The sequence below is a fragment of the Protopterus annectens genome, chromosome 11.part0, assembly GCF_019279795.1.
Source record: "Protopterus annectens isolate FY-2018-M chromosome 11.part0, PAN1.0, whole genome shotgun sequence".
Classification (NCBI taxonomy): domain Eukaryota; kingdom Metazoa; phylum Chordata; order Ceratodontiformes; family Protopteridae; genus Protopterus; species Protopterus annectens.
The window spans coordinates 1228634821-1228658371 of record NC_056745.1 but is presented as its reverse complement, the minus strand read 5'-3'; the positions used below and the strand labels follow the sequence as shown (position 1 = coordinate 1228658371).

Here is a 23551-nt window from a genome sequence, read left to right as displayed (position 1 = left end):
TCAAGCATAGTATTACCCCAAAAATCAATGTGTAAAGACTTCTTAATGCTGCTGAAGAGAATGATTTTAAGTTTGCCACAACTGAGCCACAACTGATTCACAAATAGTCGTTTTGGAATCTGGTTACAAAAGGAAATGTTGACATGTGATGAACATATCATCACAGGAAAGTCAGGGAGTAGGAAAACAGTATCTGGTCACTGAAAAAAAATGTTAAAAATGATAGTGTCACTACAGACAGCAAGTACCTGTGCACATATGATTAAGAATATTCAGGCATATTGCCATTTTAATGATGTTATGAAATATTCTGGTGATTCAAAGAGCATATGGGATATAAATGACAGACATTGGTATGTTTTGTTATGCAAACTGATATTTGCTGGACATCATTCACCTGTGTTTTGTTTTTCAATTAAGGCTAAGGCATATAATTTAATGACTGCTTTGACCTGAATATTAAGAATAATAGGAAAATATGTTCTGTGCTCAGCTGTATGTACAAGTGATATCAAATATATTGTTGAAGGGAGCTTGGATAAATGTCTTTTGTCAGGGTTTTGATCAATATCTATTGATTCAAAGATTCTCTTTCTACTACCTGACCATTTTGTCAAATTATGCAAACTTATCATGAGGCTGTAGGACCTTAGAGACTGTTAAAATAAGTAGGACCAGTAATTTAATTTTGAAATGTTTTTTTCTGCTCTGATTTCATTGAAACAATCCATTAATGGAATGAGAATCATTTAAAGACACTACAGTCATTATGATAAATTAATATTTGTTATGATGTGCACTACAAAGCCATTTTATGCCCTACAATGTATACAAAGAATCCATGTTTATGTCCTAGAAAAAAGAAAATTAAAAGACAGCATCTAGTCACTGTATATAGTACAGATCGGTGAAGAATTACATTGCTTGTTAGCGTATAAAGATAGATCTTGATTGCAGTTTTTTAATTGCCATTTTGGAAGTGATATAAAGTGATGTGATGCGCCTGGAATCTAATGCCAATATTGATTAACTTTCTGTGAGCAAAGGTTAAAGTTTTTATATAATACCATACGTGAAGCATAGGAGTATTTATAATAAAGTTGCACAAGATAATAAAGTAAATGAATATTTACCTATTAGTTTTTTTATGATGTCATCACGAATTGATTGAATATTTATAAATTAGTTGTTTCATGATGTCATCTCTGAAGCAGTGTCCAGCATGAATGATTTAATGATTTTAGTGACATCTAACTATAGTGATGCAGTGATTAGTGGTGATGCCTCACAGCTCTTTATTTGCCAGTTTGGTTTGCCTTTTGTGGAGTCCAGATATCTGCCTTGTGTGTGCATGGTGTGCAATGGACTGAAATCCCCATCCAAGATGAGCTCTTGGCATTATCCCTGCTGCTTACTAGAATAGGCTCCACCTCTTTCATGACCAAGAATAGGATAAAGTGGATATGAAAGAAGGGATGAAGGAATTTATTTGACCTGAATGGGAGCTTGCTATACTAGGTAGGACAATGCAAATCAGTTACATTTAATGGTGATAAACCACACCACCTAGTCTAAGTGTAATGCCAAGGCTGCACGAGGACATGGCCTGGCCACTGAGCCCAGCCAGAGTTCTTGGAAAGAGCAGCTCCATCTTTATAATGGACCTGATATTGCAGGTAGAAAGCCAGCTTGCAATACCAATTCTGACATACAAGTGAAGCTGCATGACCATCAGGTCTTTCAGCACTGCAGTTCCATCTGTAGGACAAACTGGTGAATGCAGGCATTACAGCCAGCACAGGCAATATGCATGAATTCACCACATCAAAAAAGTGAGGCATGGTTTTAGGACTTCTAACCCACCTTAAGTGCAATCCCTTATTAAAAACACCTAAAAGCAAGCTTTTGCCATAGGAGTTCTAAACACAGTTTACACTACCCACTACCATACACGTGCAAGATGTTAGACAGGTCCCCTGACTCCATATACCTGCAGGAAAGCTTCACTATATGTGGTATTATGTATTTCATAAAGTCCAGCTTCCCATCCAGTATTTACTGCAGTATCCAGTTTCCTGTACCAGGGCATGTCCCCTCCCCACAAACATACTCTCTAAGAAGCTGATTCATAACAGTAAGTTTCACCACTCAGTCTTGAACATGGGTGAGTCTTGCCAATGCCAGATTATTATGGTGACATGAGCTGATTCCATTTTTGGAATCAGGTGCATAACTCTGACAGTCCCCCCACCCCCTTGGCATACTCTGAATGGGCAGAGTTCTGACAGTCCCCCTTGGCATACTCTGAATGGGAAGTGTTTTGATAGTCCCCATTGGCATACACTGAATGGGCAGAGCTCTGACAGTCCCCTTTGACATACACTGAATGGGCAGATCTCTGACAGTCCCCCTTGACATACACTGAATGGGCAGAGCTCTGACAGCCCCCCTTGACATACTCTGAATGGGCAGAGCTCTGACAGCCCCCCCCCCAGCATACACTGAATGAGCAGAGCTCTGACAGCCCCCCTTGGCATACACTGAATGGGCAGAGCTCTGACAATCCCCCTTGACAAACACTTAATGGGCAGAGCTCTGACAGCCCCCCTTAGCATACACTGAATGGGCAGAGCTCTGACAGTCCCCCTAGACATACACTGAATGGGCAGAGCTCTGACAGTCCCCCTTGACATACTCTGAATGGGCAGAGCTCTGACAGCTCCCCCCCAGCATACACTGAATGAGCAGAGCTCTGACAGCCCCCCTTGACATACACTGAATGGGAAGTAGCATAGCCCTTTCTTTCTCTTCTACTCTGCCATGGAGGAACATGCCAAGCTGGGAATGTTACTCCACACCCAAGCCACATCTGGCCTTGTGTCCTGAAGAGTTTTTAACAACTTATGAAAAGCTTAATCAAAGTCAAATGCTGGAATAAATTTGTTTCTGAGTATAGTGTTTGCAACATCTTTTTTTCTTCATGTTTTATGGATTACAGTGGGACCCATATTTGCATTTGATTAGCTGCTTTAGTTTTTCAAATAAAAATAAAACATAGTTTGCTCTTATTCTGCCGTCTGCAAATAAGCTGCTGCCATTTACCATTTTTAATGTTAAGGCTTCATTGATGCAAGATTAGATAAGCTGTGCCTCATTTAATACCATGACTGTCGGAATATTTACTGGCTGGATTAGTGAAGTATAAGTTAAAATTGACACAGCGTCATAAAATAAAACGTCATGTACTTGGTCATATTTCTGGTAATACATTTTCTCTGTCCTATCCTTCAAAGGTTTCTGTTAGTTATAAAATGCCACCCCCCCCAACACACATTTTGTGTGCCTCTGCTTTTGCGGATATTAACCCCCATTTCCTCTCCTCATTATCATGCACCTAATTATACCTCAAGAGGTAGCAAATGCACCCTCCCACCTCCCATTATTGCTGGTAAGTACACCTGAAGAAATTTAGGGTAATTCTTTCCTATACTTGCTCACTTTTTTGTATAAGCTGTAACCTTATATAAAAAAGTAATTCATTTGCTTGGAGTATAGAGCTACTGCAGGTACCCCAAGAAGACAGTAAAAAGTAGCACAGATATTGCTAATCCTTCAATAAGGGCATGTGGACATTGCAAACATAAGCAGGTGACAGCTGTAATATTACAGCCTTTATGGTATGGAGGTTCATGGCAATTCACCCTAGCTTTGTCTTGCATTTATGCTTTATAGAAGTGCTAGCATGTCTGCTAACTGCAGGGATCAGAGGTACACAGTGCATGCACTTGTGTGTATTTGTGGGTGTACATGCGTGTGTTTGCGCATGCATATATCCAAATACAGACTGACTAAGTCTATTTCAACTCAAAATACAACAAAATTAGGTGGAAAGATTCTCTCCAAAAGGCAAGTATCAATAATTTCCCAGTATACTAAAGTCCTTCTAGGAGATGTTCACCCTAATCTGGGCCCCACCTATCACAGTGAATATCAAGACAATTCTCTTCCACAAACTACTCTAACCCTACAACGATCAACCCTCCAACCCCAGTAATCAACTTTTGCTGCCGTACATGTTAGAAGTATAAGAAATAAAATTGCTGAACTACATGCCCGGATTACCCAACATAAGCCTGATGTTATCGCTCTAACTGAAACTTGGTATAAACCCAGCATAAACTCCTCTGAAATTGCACCTCCCAGCTATAATATCATCCATAATGACTGTATAACAAGGAAAGGTGGTGGTATTTCCCCCTACAACAAATCAATACCAAAGTTCAATTCAGCAGAGCTTCTTAACAGTTATGAACAAATATGTATTTCTGTTCTTTATATCACTCCTGGTGACAATACAGCTATTTTCAAAGATATCCTACAATGGATATCCATAACAATTCCACATGAAATAATACTACTAGGTGATGTGACTGTCAGTTGGTTGGACAGAAGCTCTAACTCCCCTACAATTAGGGTGAACTTATTTGGTTTCACACAACTAATTAATAGCCCCACACATTATAGCAAGACATTAAATTCCCTATTAGACTGGATCCTAGTATCAGACCCTAGCAAATAAACCACCTCAGGTACAATGTCTGACTGTCTCAGTGATCATCTCCCAATCTATCTTCTGGCAGAAGGCCTGTATACTGAAAGGTCTAATAATGCGGAAAGACTGTTGCACTGGGGATTGTGCAAACATTATGGTACTGAAGTAGATGAGAAACACTGGAAACATGAGTAACAAAGCATCATAGAAACCAATGAAGTTTATATCACATGGGATCACCTGTTACCAACAGTTCAAAAGGTAGATGCTAGAAAACTAGATATTGTGGTCCAAGAAAAGAAGACAAAAGTAGCATTGATCATTGAAATCGCCACACCCAGTGACTACAGTGTCTTGCATACAGAGACACAAATTCATAAAATATCAGGATCTGCAGGCAGAAATGAGATCAATGTGGAAGAAAGATACCCAGACAGTTCCAATAGTAGTTGGAGCAATGGGTCTCATGAAAAAGAATCTACAATCATATTTAGATATGTTATCCATCCATGTACGAATTGCAGAAGGAGTCATTGCTGGGCACATTGCGGGTGCTGCGAGGAGCACTTTTGGCTGACATCAAAGATTAAAAGAATACTAATTTCATAAAGTTGGAAAGGAAAACTGCAGCACTAAGAAAACATCAGTTTAGGACAAGAATGGGATATAAAATAACTTGAGCAAGAGGGAGTATATAAATATTTGGGAATTGATGAAGGGTCAACGATAAAACATGAGCAAATGTGAAGAAAACTTAATAAGGAGTACTTTAGAAGACTTAAAGTAGTCCTGAAAACAGCATTGACATTTAGGAACAAAATCCATGCTATAAACCAATTTGCTCTTCCTGTCCTAACTTACAGTTTTAGAGTGATTGACTGGCCCCAAAATGGGTTGGATATATTAGCTAGGAAAACAAGAAGAATGCTTCATGCTCACCAAATGATTTACAAAAATCAATGCATACCAAAATTATATATTCCCCATTCTGAAGGAGGGATGGGCCTCCTTGAAACTGATTACATGCACAGATCTGCAATTGTGGGACTCCACACATATCTGCTGACCTCACAAGACTTAAATGTAGTGAAAGGTTTTGAAACATGAGAATAAATCTAAGATGACTTCCCTGCTTAATCTAGTAGAAGCATATTGGCATGAAGTAGGAATGGAAATCAAACCACAAGTGGATAAAAAACAGGCAGCAACTGAATGTGCCAAAAAACAAAAGAAAGAATATAAGGTAAAGGACCAGATGAGATTAGGAACAAATGCAGGAATAGTTAAGGAGAGGCAAATTCAAACCAAGAGATGAAACATTAATATTGGCAGCACAAGATAGTGGGCTATATATATGCTGGTTTACAAAGTCCATTGAACATGTGGGAGAAACAGACAAATGCATGTTTTGCAAAACAGAATTGGAAAGAATTGCACATCTTGCTGCTGGTTGCGACATACTAATGGCAGAAGGACTGTATACTGAAAGGCATAATAATGTGGCAAGACTTGTGCAAACAATATGGTACTGAAGTGGATGAAAAACACTGGAAACATGAGCCACAAAGCATAATAGAAAATGATGAAGGGTACATTGCATGGGCTCAACCATTACCAACAGTTTAAAAGATAGATGGTAGAAAACCAGATATAGTGGTCCAAAGAAAGAAGACACAACTAGCATTGATCATTGAAATTGCCACACCCAGTGACTACAGTGTCCTGCATACAGAGAGACACAAAGTCATAAAATATCAGGATTTGCAGGCAGAAATGAGAGCAATGTGGAAGAAAGATACCCAGACAGTTCTAATAGTAGTAGGAGCAATGGTCTTATAAAAATATTCTACAGTCATATTTAGATATGTTACCAATACATGTGACTCCTTACGAATGCAGAAGGAGTCATTACTGGGCACATTGCAGGTGCTGTAAAGAGCACTTTTGGCTGACATCAAAGAGTGAAACAATACTAATTTCATGAACTTTAATCATACTTTGAATTAGGAACGGTGTCCATTCCCATCATGGTATTAGAAACCCAAAATACTTGGAGAAATTAAAAAAGACCAAAACTAGACATCTCACGCATCCACTTAAACAACATGTTTATAAAACAACATGCAACCTTTCCAAGTTTAGCCCACAAATGTTCATTACTAACCTATCATCTATTAACTGGAACGTCCTAAAAATGCTCCCTTAGATGATGCTGTAAATGAATTCAGTACAACTTTCCTGAATATCCTAAATAGCCTTGCACCTCCTAGAAAGAAGAAACTAAAAACAAATAATGCAATTTGGCTATTCAAATAGAGTAGTGTTAATACAGGATAAAGAATAAACATAAAAAAAATGGCAAAAATATTCACCACCACAATATCATGAAAACTTCAGAATGCTTCACAGATATACTAAAAAGCAAATTAATGAAGACAAAAAATTATACAGTATTAACTTTCAAAATAACAGTAAACACATCCCAAACACATTCGGAACAGTCATTAAAAAGTCTTGCATTCCAGCCATAACTTCAACTCTATCCCCTATCCCAATAACTCCTCACTTGAAACTGCAATACAATTCATAGATATTATAGCATCTGTAACTAATGATTCCTCAACATGTAATCCCAACCCTGCCCAGCAACCACATATCACCACATCCACTTTCACATTCAAAGCTGTGGCCACATCCTATACAAAACCACTCTTAAACAAACTCTAACTTTGCTCTACTTCAGTTGATGACCTTCCAAGTGAGTACATTAAAATATCATTGCCCTCCATGCCTCAACTCTTATAAATAGGTCAATCCAGGAATCACAAATCCCCTCTCTCTGGAAAAATTCAAAAAGTACCCCTCTGCACAAAGGAGGAAATTCAACAGACATTTCTAATTTTAGACCTATAGCAATATTATCTTCCCTCTCCAAAGTATTTAAAAACAATTGCTAAACTATCTTCTACAGGAAGAACTCCTGTCTCCCCGCAACGTGACTTCTGTCCTTCCCATAGTACTAGCACTGCCCTTCTAACATATATAGACATTGTCAATAAAGTTATAGATAACAACAAACTATTATCTTCCCTGTTTCAAGACTTGCCTAAGCCTTTGACACAGTTTGTCACAGAAAATGTCTACTTTAATGTCCTCATTGTCTCTCAGCCTAACATTCTGTGTGTTAAAAGCTACCTATCCAACATTTTCCAGTCACCACTGATGTACCACAAGGCTCTGTCCTTGGTCTCCTTCTATTTAACATTCTCACCAACACCTTCCCCCCATCCTCACAACAGGCCTCCCTAATACAGTGTGCAAATGACCCCAAACTCATTTGTATATCTGACAACATGGCACACTGCTAAAAAATTTCTCAGGAAATTTTAACAGCAACTGAAACATGGCTTTGTAAATCACAACTCATCCTCAACCCTAAAAAAAATACTGCTTACTTCCCCAAATCCTATTCCCATGAAAAAACAAAATGTAAAGTCCTCTCTCTTGATAATACAACCATTGAAGTCACTTCTCATAGTAAATTATTAGGGATGATAGTGGCTGATAACTTTAAATTTGACCTGCATATACAAAATGTCATAAGAAAAAACATCAAAATCTGGGGATGCTTTATAGCCAAAAACATTCTCATCAATGTAACTAAAGCTACAGTTGCCATTACTTATCACCTCCCCACACTTTTCTGTGACATTCCCATTCCTTCAGGCATCCAAAAAAATCGAAACTTGAACAATGTTATAACAAAGTTGATTCATTTGCAGTAAATACTCCTTTCAGAACCTACAGCTGTACAGCATTAAAAAAGCTTAAATTGGTTAGAACTACCCCATCAAGTAACATATATACACAGCTTCTTACCACCTAAAAGTTATACAGAATCCATCTGCTTGTCTGGCACTAAATCACTTTCTACACAACTATGTTACTAGTCAGTTATTGTGATACAATGACCAAAAACTCCTATCTACAAACCTATCAAATCTGCTGGGCATTGTCTGGACTTGACACATGCTGCTAAGGACTGGAACTCCTTATCTCTGTCATACAGGTCAATACTCTCCCTCCTATCCTTCAAAACCATTCTGAAATACTTGTGGCTCTGTTCTTACTCCACACCAGAATAAATTGTATTCCAAAATGTAGACAAATACCTCTTCATACCATACAGCTCCATATCCTCCTGTCTTCATTCATTTCTTTCAGTCAGTTTCTCTCCCAAGCTTTCTGTCTAAATATACCATAAGCTCAATTCCTGTTTGCATTATACTAACTTACCTTTAATTTCTCTATAAACTGGCTAATATTTCTCCATTAAATCAATGTTATATAGCTTGTATCTACTCTCAACCAATGTTTTCATATTATGTCAAATTTGGTATAATTATTTAATCTGTGTTTGTGTTTGTGTTATTTTTAATGACTGTATAACTATTATTCTTAAAATGTTTTGTAATACTTTGGAGCTTTTCTTCCCAGGCCTCTGCTGAAAATGGGCAGTCGGATTTTCCCAGTAAACAAATCTGAAATCCACATAGCATTATATAAAGTTAATGTATACCTCTGTGCTAATCGACTTTGCACAGTATTTGGCTGATGCTTGAAAGAGAAGTTAAGCCTCTGTATTAAGGGAAGAAAATAGCATGACAACATTTGGAAATGCCCTTCACTGCCCAAACTCATTGAGCAGTGAATGACAGATCTATGATTCGCACATTTATTTTTTAATTTGTACTATAATAGCACTCTTAGAAGACTACTCAAGGCATTGGTAGTTAGATAGTACAGCTTCAATGTGTTGGAGAGAGACCAGTGTTACTCAATGGATTCTGAATTAAGCATTTCCATTTTTCCTTTTATTTCAGTGCCTTTCAGGGAAAAACCCACCTATACTAACCGAAGACGAATCCAGGCTGTCAGCTCACTTTCCTCACCCAGGCTATTGCTGCGTTCTACCAGTGATAACAACTTGAATTTAGAGGCCTTTCCCTCAGAATCACCTGTTCCATCCCTAAGAAGTCTGCCACCACAGCTGCCCACTCAGTTTCCGGATAGATCTGATGACACTATACGAAGCACTGCCAGCTCACGGAGTTCCCACAGCCGCTCTCCATCACTGCAGCGTGTTTATGAGGAAAGGGATTCTGGAACTCAAACACTCAGGAGATCAAGCAGATCAAGGCTGAGGTAAGCACTTGACTTACTCTGTGCAAATGTGCATAGGTATGTTCTTCTGCCTGTGTCATTCTGTTTTTTTTTCTGTATTTATTTAAATCTACATCTATACCTCTCTAGCTCATTCTCTTTCTGTCTGTCTCTATATCTATCCATCTATACAAACATGTGGGGACACACACACACACACGCACACACACACACACACACACACACACACACACACACACACACATACACACATACACACACATATTTGCATACACAGACATCTATGTAAAATATTTGACTATAAATATTGAGAGGAAGGAAAGAGAGAGAGAGAGAGAGAGGGAGGGACACACACACACACACACACACACACACACACACACACACACACACACACACACACACACACACACACACACACACACACGCACACACACGCACACACACACACACACACACACACACACACACACACACACACACACACACACACACACACACACACACACACACACGAGGAGCACTAATGAAACAATCTCCATTGGCATGGAGGGATAAATTGTTCACTATGTTTCAGTGAACCTAAGTTAGATTAGTGGCCATCAATGTACCAAAACATTGACGCACATTACATCAATTTCTGCATGTTAGAACTACCAAAAATGCTTAAAATGACACCAATTGCAAATGGAATATGAATGTTTCTTTCCTTTTGTGATAAACCATTAAAAAAACACAGTACCTTCAGATGTGCCTTACTGTGTTACTGTTACTGAAAAGATTTTTGTAAAGTAATGGGTAGAATTGGGGTTGGGGCAGCAACTTTGTTATTATTAGGGGCATACAAGAGTTAGGATGGGTACAGTGCTTTTGCCCTTCCTACACCTCTTCATTCATATCTGTTAATCTTAAGCATAACCTTACTGCTATACCTAACTGCAACCTTACGGATTACCTTACCAAAAATCCTTTCCATAACAGTACCACTGAACAAAATGTACACACAGACACACACACACACACACACACACACACACACACACACACACACACACACACACACACACACACACACATTACTTAAATGCTCTCACACATACACACACACACACACACACACACACACACACATTACTTAAATGCTCTCACACATACACACACACACACACACACACACACACACACACACACACACACACACACACACACACACACACACACACACACATTACTTAAATACTCTCACACACGCACACACACACACACACACACACACACACACACACACACACACACACACACACACACTGTAAATCTATCCCCTTCCTTAGCCCTTATTTTAATACTGACTCATAAGCACTTGCCTACATAATCCTAGCACAATGTTGAACCTTTTATTACATTCAAAAAGTTCTGGCATTGTGAACAGTGCTACTTATCCTAAATATAAATTTGTCCATCACAGCAATGGAGCAACTGGTATTCCAAATTTCAAATTTCCTGCATTCAGCAAGCAGACGTTTGATATAAGTAGACAATAATAAACTATGTTAACCAGATTTTGACAGAGCTTACTGCGATCAACATTAACACACAAGTAAATAAAATAAAAATTATATATATACATACATATATGTATTTGTGTGTATGTGTGTCCACACACACACACACACACATATATATATATATATATATATATATATATATATATATATATATATATATATACAGTTTACCATCAAAATTACAAGTGAAGGTTGGGTGACCATGGGATTTCGAATTGCGGTTGGCTAGATCTGTGTTACCGAACCTTCATGCGTGTGAGTCTGGTTGAACGAATGCATGTACATTATTACAGATGTGGTTGGCCTTATTACAAGAGATTGTGGTACAGTGCATATTGGGAAATTTGCCCTTTTCCCTACTGTACTGCAATCATGGAGTTGGAATATATAATTTGCAGGGGGTATGAGGGTGCAGGGGGGCTTGACCCCCCTACAAAAACATGTATTTCAGTGTTGTGCAGTATGTTTGTACTGATGACTGCCTGAACTTATGTTACTGTTGTGTAAGGTGCAGGGGACACAGTATGTCGAATAATGCTGAACTGGAATTATGTTCGACATACTGACCTAGGTGATGTTTCATGTTCGGTGTTGTGAGTCATTTTTTTGGTCATTGCAATTTTGATATAAAACCTATATCTTGATATTTACATATATATATATATATATATATATATATATATATCTATATATATATATATATATATATATATATATATATATATATATATATATATATCTACTTTGTAAGCTAGAACGTTTAAAACTTCAAACTTCATATGGATGAGACCATAAACATCATAGTTTTGAAAGTTCGAAACTTCAATTAAAAAAACAAAATACGTTTTTTTTTTATGTTTATGTAGGAGGACACCCCCCACATCCCCTGATAATTAAATATATAAACTCCAAGATTGCAATACAGTGAAGGGAACAGTTTAAACCATTTGTAGTTTCAAAATTTCCATCTTATGCTCTCGACCTTATAAAGTTCAAAGTTTTGAAACTTCGAGCTTCCAAAGTAGACCCATACACACACACACTAACAAAGATATATATATATATATATATATATATATATATATATATATATATATATATATATACATATACATATACATATACATATAAGGGTCTACTTTGAATGATTGAAAGTACAAAACTTTGAATCTCATTTGGCCAGGATCATATGATCAAAGTTTTGTAACTTCGAACATTCAAAAAAAACAAAAAACAAAAACAAACTAAAACACATTTATGCAGGGGGGCAAGACCCCCTGCACCCCCCACACCTCCTGCTTTTAGTATATACTGGCTCCGAAATCGCACTACAGTGAGGAACAGGGAATATTGCCATTCCGCACTGTATGGAGATCTCCGTTTAAGTGTTCAGGGTTTTAATTCTTCGATCATATGGTTTCGGCCATATGAAATTCGAGGTTCTGAAACTTTGAACACTTGAATGGAACCTATATATATATTTTTCCTTATCCCCACTGTAGTGTGATCTCGGAATTAGTATATTTATGTGGGGGGGGGGCTTGCCCACCTGAAAAAATGTATGTAAATGTGGGTTTTTTTTGTTTTTATGTTCACTTCTGATGTTCGAGTTTCTGAAAACTCGAATATATGGTCTCGACCATATGAGTTTCGAGATTTCAGAAACTCAATCATCTGAAGTGAATCCATATATATAGGTTCATAGGTAAGTACTAGGCTATCTGCCCGAGGGCATCTATAAGCCTAGTCAGAATGTGTTGGCTTTCGCCGCCCCCTTAGATTAGTTCCCTGTGCCTCTGTCCAGCAGAACCCCTGCAGTGATCCCCAGGGTAAATTTTCTGTTTCCCATCCACTCGTCAAGGTTTCTCTTGAAGAGTCTTTGTGAGGGGCTCTGCCTAATGTAGATTGGAATCCTGTTCCAAAGCATGGGAAGTCTCTGGGACAGGAATCTATCCCTTCAGCATGTCCTATTTATGATTGCGGTGAGGGTTAGATCCCTAGAGTGTGTGGCTCTCGGGATTTGTTTTTTTTAGGTGGAGCATGTCCATCAGTTATGGGGGAGGACACGGCCTTGTATGTCAGGCAGAGATCACCTCTGAGTAAGCGGTATGCAACCAAGTGCAGCTGGAGTTTCTTCAGTCGGGCTGCATAGGGCATCTGTTTGAATCCAGTAATCCTCTTGGTAAGGTACTTCTGTGGTCTTTCCAGCTGTTGCAGGTGTCTTGAAAGGTACATCCCAAATGGAGCATTGTACTCTATGATGGGTCTGATGAGTGATGAGTAGAGGGGCACAATAACCACTTTTGTTCTAGATGTGAACACTTTTGTGATTAGCTGGGCCACATAGAAGGATTTTCTAACAACCTTGGCAATATGATTATCAAAGGAGAGATTATTATCTACTTGGGTCCCCAGATCCCTTATTACATTTTCTGTATTTAGGGGACAACCACATATGTGGTAGTTTGTGGCAGTTTGTTTTTTTCCAAGGGGGATGACTATGCACTTTTTGGCATTTAGCTTGAGGCCATGATTTTGACACCAGGTATCCGTCTCAGTGAGACCCTTCTGGAGGATGTCTTTATCAGCTGGAGAGTCAATTATGGCCCCCAGTTTGCAGTCGTCTGTGAGCTTTGTCAGCCATAGTCCTCCTGTGCTTGCCTGTACCTCTGAGAAGTATATACCAAACAGGAGGGGTCCCAGGACTGAGCCTTGGGGGACGCCACTTGTAACTGGTTTAGAGTCAGACCTAGAGCCAGCAACTCTCAACGTGTGGGTTCTATCTGTGAGCCAATTGGCAACCCATCTCATGGCATAGGGGTTTATGTTCAGGCTGGTGAGCTTGTATATAATACCAGAATGGGGAATGGTGTCAAAAGCCTTTGCGAGGTCTTGGTAAGCTGTGTGGACCTCCTTTCCCTCATCTAAAGCCTTGGTAACTGTCTCAAATAAGTCCACCAGGTTTAGGAGGCATGATCTGCCCTTAACAAAGCCAAGCTGGGTAGGGCCAATGTTTGGAGGTTCCCAATGTCTCTGTTAATGAGTTCCATGATGATGCGCTCCATAGCCTTACAGACCAGGCTAGTCAGGCTTATAGGGCGATAGTTCCCGGGGTCCGTTGTGGCTCCACCTTTGTGGAGCGGGATAACTGTTGCTGTGCGCCACTCTATGGGTACATAGCCTGTACAGAAGCTGTGTTTGGACAGTGTGTTTAGGTGTGGAGTTAGTTCATTTTGGAGCTTGTGTAAGACACAGCCTGGGACACCATCCGGTCCCATTGAAGCTGTGTTTTTGGTTTTGGATAGGGTTGTTTTAACCTGTGTGTCAGTGATTGCCGGGGCTCTACATTCTTCTGGTATGGTTATGGGCCCTTTAGGGGATGAGAGGGGGGTGAAGTTTGCACTAAACTTGTCTGCCAGAATGTTGGCAATATCAGTCATTTCAGTGTATTTTGTGCCATTCTGCACTAACTCAGAGCAGATCTGAGAGTTCCCACTTAGGTTCTTGACATAGCTGAAGAAAGCTTTGTGGTTATCTTTGGAGTCCTTGGCAATTTTTCTTTCGACGCTAGCCTTGGATAATTTTATGAGGGATCGTAGTTTCTTGCTGATACTGATTAGGGATGTCTTTCCTTCTTGGGATTTTACTCTTTTCTGTACTAGTTTCCTCCTTCTATTGTATAGCTTGTTTATGGTAGGGGTCCACCAGATTGGTTTCCTTTTCTTGGAGGAGTGAGTCTTGGTTTTGTTTGGGATAGCACAATCCATGCATTCTTGCAGGTGCTGCTAGAGTGCCTTTGTAAGGGATTCAGCAGCTTCGACAGTGTTGTCCTTTAGCATGGGGGCTGTGAAACTTTCCACCTCGGTCTTATGTAACGCGAAGTTTGCTTTTGAAAATTTTTTCACGGTGGTTTCCTTGATTGGGGGTGGGGGTGGAATGTGGATATCCAGAGTGATTAGTCTATGGTCTGATCTAACCAGTGAGAGGTTGACTTCCAATGTGGAACACTGGTCACCCATGTTGGTGATGACCAGGTCCAATATGTTGTCACCTCTGGTGGGGGTGTTGACCAGTTGATCCAGGGCATTTGAGATTATACATTCTAGGAAGTGCTGAGCAAGGGAGTTAGTACTTGAGTAGTTCTCCCAATTAATGTTTGGGTAATTGAAATCACCCAATATTAGGGTGTTTGGTAGGATCTTCATATTTTCCAGTGTTTCCAGAAACGTGGAATGGGGGACCTGGGTCATGGTGGGTGATCTGTAGCAAGCTACAATTTGAACTGCAGTTTTGCCCATTGTTAGTTGCACATGGATGATCTCTGAGACATCGTGCTGTGCCACTAACCTGGAGGTGTGAGTATCCTTGATGAATATGGATACACCCCCACCTTTTGTGTTTTGGTCCGGGTTCTGTGGCCGAAAAGTAGGTATGAGTTATAGCCTGGTAGTGCTGGAGTGCTCTCTGGAGCCTTAAACCAGGTTTCTGTTACTGCACAGATATCGATGTTCTCCATACTTAAGAGTGCCTCGAGTGCATGCCTTCTGAGGTTTAGACTTCTGGAGTTGAGTAGCATTACCCTCAGTTTTTGGTTACTTGTGCTATTTACGGTGGTGGGTTGTCTTTTGAGCCTTGCCTAAAAAAGGCACTGTGGGGGTGGCAAAAGCCTTGGCCAGTATTCAAAAGCGTAAGCGTGACAGGTGCAAGCCATCTCTTGCGAAGCAACGTGGCTTGTCGAGCATGTCATCCCAGGCGGACAGATAATGGATCCCCTTTGAATGACACCAGAAACTTAGCCAGTTGTTGAAATTGATAATTCTTTCTTTATACTGTGGCATCATTCCTGGTGAGGGCATGGTGCTACTCAAGGTCAGGGTCATACCGGCCTGGGCTACGTGATCAAAGAGCTCTTCCATGTCTCTTTTCATGTAGTCCAGGGAGGTACGTCTCAGGTAATTCACACCAACATAGACAATGACAGAGTCATATTTGTACTTGTTCTGGAGTGACCTGAGTGCTTGTGTTATGTGGTGGATCCTGGCACCTGACAGGCAGCTAACTGTAACCTTCTCCTTGTCCAGCCTATTTAGTGGGACATCAGTGTGCGTGACTATAGAGTTGCCTATTACTAGTGTGTTGGGTATGTTATTTTTCCTTAAGGGCTGTGATTGTGTGCACACTGATTATGTGGATTGTGATGGGGTGTGGAGGTTGCTTGGATGTATGCTTTGGAGGTCTCTGTTGCTTTTGCAGATTTTTATTTAGAGCCTCTGAGTATGTTTTTGTGTATTTATGTGTGTTAATTGCCGGTGTTGGTTTAATAGGTCTATGTGAGACTGGTGGTGTGTTGCAAGTATTTCCCTTCTCCTCTTGACTGTCAGTTCCAGTCTTGGGTTGAGAGAGCTTTGCCTCCAGTTTGGCTGTATAATTGCATCTCTCGCATATATTAGTGTTTGGCGGTAGGAGGAGAGGGCTGTCTGTGTACATGAGGCAGTTGTAACATTGTCTCAAAATGCCCAGATTCACCAGTTGGACTGGAGATTACACCTGAAACTGCCCTTTGGACATGCCTGAATAGGTAAAGTAAGCTGTTTTACTGATTGGCTGGTAGGGACGAATAGATAGCCTTGTCCTTCTGGACAGTATAGGGGGGTCTTGTGCTAGGGTTAATTAGTGCTTGCTATGAGTTTTGAGCAAGTGCTGGGCTGTGAAATGAATAGTTTGAGTGCTTAAGTTGAAAGTTTGTCTATTTCCAAGGGAAAAATTGAAGAGTAGACTTTGTGGAGCCGGGAATAGTTTAACCCTAGCTAACCGGTGCTGCCCGACATGCAATATGTATGAGTGTGTGTGTGTGTGTGTGTGTGTGTGTGTGTGTGTGTGTGTGTGTGTGTGTGTGTGTGTGTGTGCACGCATGTGTGTGCATATGCACGTGCGTGTTGTGTGTGTGTGTGTGTATATGCTTATTTGTGAGTATGTGTCTATATATGGTTTTGTTCCGAATAGCTGTTTTATTCATATTATTTCATATCCTTATTGTTATAGCAGCAAAACATACACTACCTTGTAGGATGTTCCTTGGGCAGTATATGCCTCTCACTTTTATTTAGCAGTGAAATTATTGGTATGTTTAAATAACATTAGTACCGAAGAGGGCACACTTCACTGTTTGACAACTGAACTCTTTAGAACTCATTCAGGAGTTATGTCTTAAGCCATCTGCCATTTAATCCAGAACCCCATTTAGTGTTCTACAGTTGCTTCAGTGTCATTTGTCCGCAAATGATGTGCGAGATAATTTGTCATAATCACTGATTTTGTTGAAAGTGTTACTCCCCTCAAGGTGAGCTAGAACTTATATGTCAAATGTAAAAGTGGGGCAGCGAAACGGCAGAATAACCAAAATTGTAAACAATGTCAGTGACAATGTGGCGACAATGTAGCAACAGTTAAAAATAAGTAATACTTCCAATAAGTCCCAGTTACACGTTCTGGTCAATAAATCCACTCCGTTGCTGTAAGCACATCCAATGCTACTCGCATATATTGCAGCTTTCCAGTAGTTAATCACTTCACCAAATGTTTATATAAATCAATGGATCGACCAAACGACTGTTTAAAACTGATTTTTATTCAGAGATAAAAAGAACGGCAAGCGCTTTCACCCATAGGCTTCATCAGGCCATCAATGATTATATAATTAAATTGACATGCATTTAAATACTTTTTTAATAATGAAATCACTTCCTACCATTATTTAATATCCTGTTAATCCATGCACTTTAACTGCATATCAAATAAAAAACATTTCATAAGGCTATGCCGTATTAATAAAACTTTTTCATATAAACATATAAAATATATACACGCTGTATAAATAGTATTATATAAAACAGATGTACAAGTCATGTATATAGATCATGTATATAAAAATGTTTATGGTAGGCTTTCCTTACTGTTTTTTTTTTAAAGAAAAACGATTTCATAAAATATATATGTGTATAATCTATCCTTCTGACAATATAATGTACAACTTAAAAACTGGAGATGTTCCAAGCATATAATACCCTGATGGATAATTAAATATAGCTATTTCATATAGTTCTATACAAGGAATAGAGACATAAACATAAAAATATATAAATATATAATATATTCTATTGCTAAATGCCAAGAATGTAGGAGAGATAATCTAATATATGGCATTGTGTGTATGTAGATGTAAATATGGCCAGACTGTGTCATTCATTGTGTAGCCCCATGTCTAACTGATATTTCTACTTCAAGGGCGATGTCATACATAGAATGCAATTCCTGGTATAATAATATTAAAGATCTGTAGTATTCTACTGTGCTCAACTATACACCTAAAATAAATAAGAAACTAATGACCGCAAATTTAATAAATAATCTATTAAATATATAATACATAAATGAACATATAGATTTGAATAGGTAAGGCTACTATCAAATCGCAACATATCATAAAGCTGTTACAGTTGCTAATAGCCTATTCTTAATTATAATAAGGATCGATCAATTCCATATCTGCTTTATATTTACTGTACCTTCCAATTAAACATTATTCACTTTTGCTCCCATAAAAACTACAAAGACGGGTCTATTATTACCCTTCTATTACAAAGGAAAATATTAAACCCGTCTTAATGTTTATGAAATTTTAAACTCCTAGCCCCAAGCATAGGTTTAATGGGAATTCTATCATTAAGTCCTGGATCCCGATGGGCTCTCAAACGGATAATCCATCTACTCTCATGTTGTTCTGTAATGTTACGTATAGGTCCTCTTCTGACTGTAGGAATGTTAACCTGCATCACCATAAATTTAAATTTATGTTGTATTGAAGTATTAATTACATGTTTAGATAATACATTTTTGTCTGACCCTATCTTGACAGACGGCTAAGGGAAAGGATCAGAGAACATTACTATAATATCAAGATAGGGTCAGACAAAAATGCATTATCTAAACATGTAATTAATACTTCAATACTTCAATACTTCAATACAACATAAATTTAAATTTATGGTGATGATCTATATACATGACTTGTACATCTGTTTTATATAATAGTATTTATACAGCGTGTATATATTTATATGTTTATATGAAAAAGTTTTATTAATACGGCATAGCCTTATGAAATGTTTTTTATTTGATATGCAGTTAAAGTGCATGGATTAACAGGATATTAAATAATGGTAGGAAGTGATGTCATTATTAAAAAAGTATTTAAATGCATTTCAATTTAATTATATAATCATTAATGGCCTGATGAAACCTATGGGTGAAAGCGCTTGCCGTTCTTTTTATCTCTGAATAAAAATCAGTTTTAAACAGTCGTTTGGTCGATCCATTGATTTATATAAACATTTGGTGAAGTGATTAACTACTGGAAAGCTGCAATATATGCGAGTAGCATTGGATGTGCTTACAGCAACGGAATGGATTTATTGACCAGAACGTGTAACCGGGACTTATTGGAAGTATTACTTATTTTTAACTGTTGCTACATTGTCGCCACATTGTCGCTGACATTGTTTACAATTTTGGTTATTCTGCCATTTCGCTGCCCCACTTTTACATTTGACATTTATTTGAGCCTCAAAGGGGAAGCGTTTCAAGCAGCCAATATTTGTTTTATATTTTTTATAGAACTTATATGTGTTTATTATCATTTTATCCTTGCCGCAATGTCCATAGACTTTCATAAAGTCAGGCAGTGAGGGGTCAGAGACCCTCATACTGATGGCCTGATCATAAAACATGAAGCATAGAACTCAAGACATTTGTAGGCATATTACATTTTTATCTCTTTTTTAATGTTTATATTACAGTCTGAATCTAAATTGTCATCTATCCAAGCAGTGCAATCTCATAAAATAACTCTAAAGCAGTAGTCTTTTTTTATAGTTACTATTATCTGAGAAGGGATGACAAAAAACCTTTTTGCTCACTTCCCTCAGCTGTTAAGAAATTATTAAAAAGTGAAGCTGTATGCCTTTCTAAATATATTGCCATAGTTAGTGAGTATAAAGAGTTTATCATAAGATTAATAGATTTGTTTATTTGAGCATTTGTTCAGTAACTCAGCATATTGGTCCAAACAGCCTTTTCAGTCAGAACCCAAGCCATTGGTAATTGGTAAGCAGCTGTATAGAAAAATACATCAGGAAAGTAACAATATGCCAAAATTTTGAGTAAAACATATATACTTTAGCTGCAGTGATACTGCTGTTTGGTGTATAAATTATGTACTGAAGTTTCACATTAGTGTTACTCTAAAAGAATAGCAAAGTCCGCTGAATGCTTAGCAAATGTAGACTGCATGATTTAAAAGTAGAAGTGACTGAATGTTTAGAAATACAAAACTGAATCAGAGCTTACAGGACTGACTTTTCTTGCAATGTAAGAGGTTGTAATGAGACTGAGGGAGACAAATATTAGTGGAATTTAAGTTTACATTAAAGGCAAAACAACTGCATTCACCTGGATGAAAGAGATATTCTGAAAGACCATTTCTTAAAAGGAAGACTAGATTAAGGGTCCTAATATGTGGAAGAATAGCATACAGTGGATGCACATTTTGAGAGGGATATTTCCATGGTGCATAACTATCAATTCATTCATTCGTTCATTCATTGCTAACAGAGTAAGTAAATAGTACAAGGACTATTTTTAGCAATGGCCAAGGCCACAAGTCTTCAGCGGGAAAATGCAAACATGGAGTATGCTTTTGCAGTTAATAGACAATTATAATAAGGGAGTATATACTTTAACAGTACGTATGTCTATAGTCATTGGCATTCAAGGTCTAGAAACTCCTGTGCAAGATATTCAGTACTGCAGTGACATTTAACATTTAGTTTACATTTGTGCAAAATAGTATCAGTTAGCTGCATTCCAGTTTCATTCTTGCTGTATCCATGTGTTGAATTAGGGTGGCTGAAATGTCAGGACCTGTTTTAGTGAGTCCTGTAATGCTGAGACTGAATTGCCAAGAAAACTGACTTGCATATACAAAGTCTGAGATTGCCATTTACTGAAATATTCCCTTTTCTCTGAGGTATGGTAATCTCACAGTTAGTATGTATATATATATATATATATATATATATATATATAAGTTTGGAGAGATGGGGTCCTACCCCCAAATTTGGGGCTGCAGGAGGCTTGCTACCCTGCAAAAGAGAAGTGTTAAGGAAAAGAACAATGTTGAATATTTTCTCTTCTCCTGCATTTTCACTTTTTTCGTCATGTTGACACTCGGTTTTGTGAGTGCTGACATCTCAGTAGGGAGCCTTGAATTAATCTTTTATTGACAGCCTGTAGTTCATTTAGGAGGCAAAACTGCAGATTATTTACATTGCTTATAATATTTACAAGTCAGTTGCATTTCAGATTATTGACATGATTTTTAGCATTTACAAATCAGTTGTTAGTTACTCATCTGCCTGAATTGTTCAAGTTGGTAGAGGGGTCTGGCATTTGAAAAAAGGGAATTTTTATACCCAGAGCTTTAAAGCAGGTACACTTTTAGTCATATTTCAGATATCTGTTTGGCTTTACCCATAACATTGTCATGTTATTAATTATTTGCATTTATTGTTCCAGGTTGCTGGGTTTATTTTAGTAAAGGGTATTTCAATATTGCTCAAAATATGTAACGGTCTCTTTGAGTGGAATTCATGTTGGCTTCTTAATATGCCATTTACTTCTTAGTGGGTGGCATTATCTGTTACTGGTGAGTTTGTAGGTTAGTGTGTTTAGCTGAAATTGTACACAATATGAATGCTGTTCTCCTGCACATGCATCTTGAAACCTGAGGGAATATAACTGGAAGTTTACTGTGATCTTGATTGCAAGTGGTGGAAAAAAGTTATGTAATAGTTTAAATGAAATCTTGGATAACAGGACACTGACTCAGTTATGGAGGTCTTTGTTAACAGAATAGGCCACATTGATAGGAACAAGCAGTTGAAAGTAGTTCAGACATGCAATGTTTGATTAGTTTGCAGAATATTAGTGTTTTGCGAGTTGCATAGTCCCCTATTAGAAATGCAGGACCCAATAATTTAAGTTCCAACACTAAAAATGAATGTGTGAATAAAGTAAAGAAACAGTGAGTTCTGAAATGTATTGGTATACCTTTAATGTGCTTTTTAGGGGGGACCCACATTTACCTCAGTTTATGTGCTACCCCCATATCTCTGATATTTATATGTATTAGCTCTGAGATCATGTATCTCTGAGTAGATTGGATGCTCTAACATACTGCAGCTTCAGAATTAGTATATATTCCACCATTCTCTTTACATTCTCATAATTTCACTCATTGCAGTTAGAATCCTTGGCCTCCAATGGGCAGTTAGGTTGCATGGTGTGATTAGTGGAGGGGTCTATTTAGTTTTTTATACAGCAGATTTATGAAATGTGGGGGTAAATAGGCTGCCCAAGTAAGACATTTTAATGTGCTTTCTAACCTTAGTTCTAGTAATTTTAACATGTCTGTGAAAGGATAATATGTAAGGGAGAGCTGTGGTCTAAGCATACCTCTTGGCCTCTTAGAGCAAGAAGTCTGGATAAAGCCAGACATAATGGGGGGGAGCAAAGGCCCAAAAATAGGGACAAAGTTGCTAGAATAACAGGATTTGTGCTAGCATGCATTTTCTGAAGGATATGAAGTCTTAAACTCGACTACATGTCATTAATTAGTGACTTTAACCCTTAGATCATCTCAGTCATTTGTCAAAAAAAAATAATTTTTTTGAGGAACAGACCAAAAATATGAAGCAAAAATCTGGACATTCTGTGAAAAACCTGACAGTTGAGAGGTATGGTGCTAAGGTATTGCTATCAGTCAGTGGAAGTGATGTTATTACCCTTTTGGTCAAAACATTTGTTTAAAGAAAGAGCTGAAAAGTCTATGAGAGGTTTCAAAGATAAAAGTGTTAGCTTTGTAGAACCTGCATTTAATTTGTTATTATTTAAGTCTTGAGAATTCATATTATATATTTTTTTTCAAAAAAAAGAACAACTGCTTCCACCCTGTAGTATTAATGGTTCATGAGGACATAGTATCATCTTATGTGCTTAGATTTGTGGGGATCTGAATGTTGAAAAAAAAGACAGAGAGTCACTATAGTATAAGAGGACCCCAAGGGGGGATTTTGATGAAAGCAGTTTTTGAATTTGTGTTTCTAATGCAGGCTGTAATTGGTCTATTTGATAT

General features: G+C 38.1%; 1 protein-coding gene across 5 annotated transcripts in view; it reads left to right on the top strand.

Annotated features, from left to right (window-relative positions):
- Window positions 1–23551, top strand: part of SHANK3 (SH3 and multiple ankyrin repeat domains 3) — a 7266504-nt gene that overhangs the window by 3594599 nt on the left and 3648354 nt on the right. For all 5 annotated transcript variants that reach the window (XM_044088609.1, XM_044088608.1, XM_044088610.1 and 2 more), the window contains one exon: window positions 9436–9757. In XM_044088609.1, coding sequence (XP_043944544.1) covers window positions 9436–9757 — 322 coding nt within the window. The remainder of the gene's footprint in view (window positions 1–9435; window positions 9758–23551) is intronic.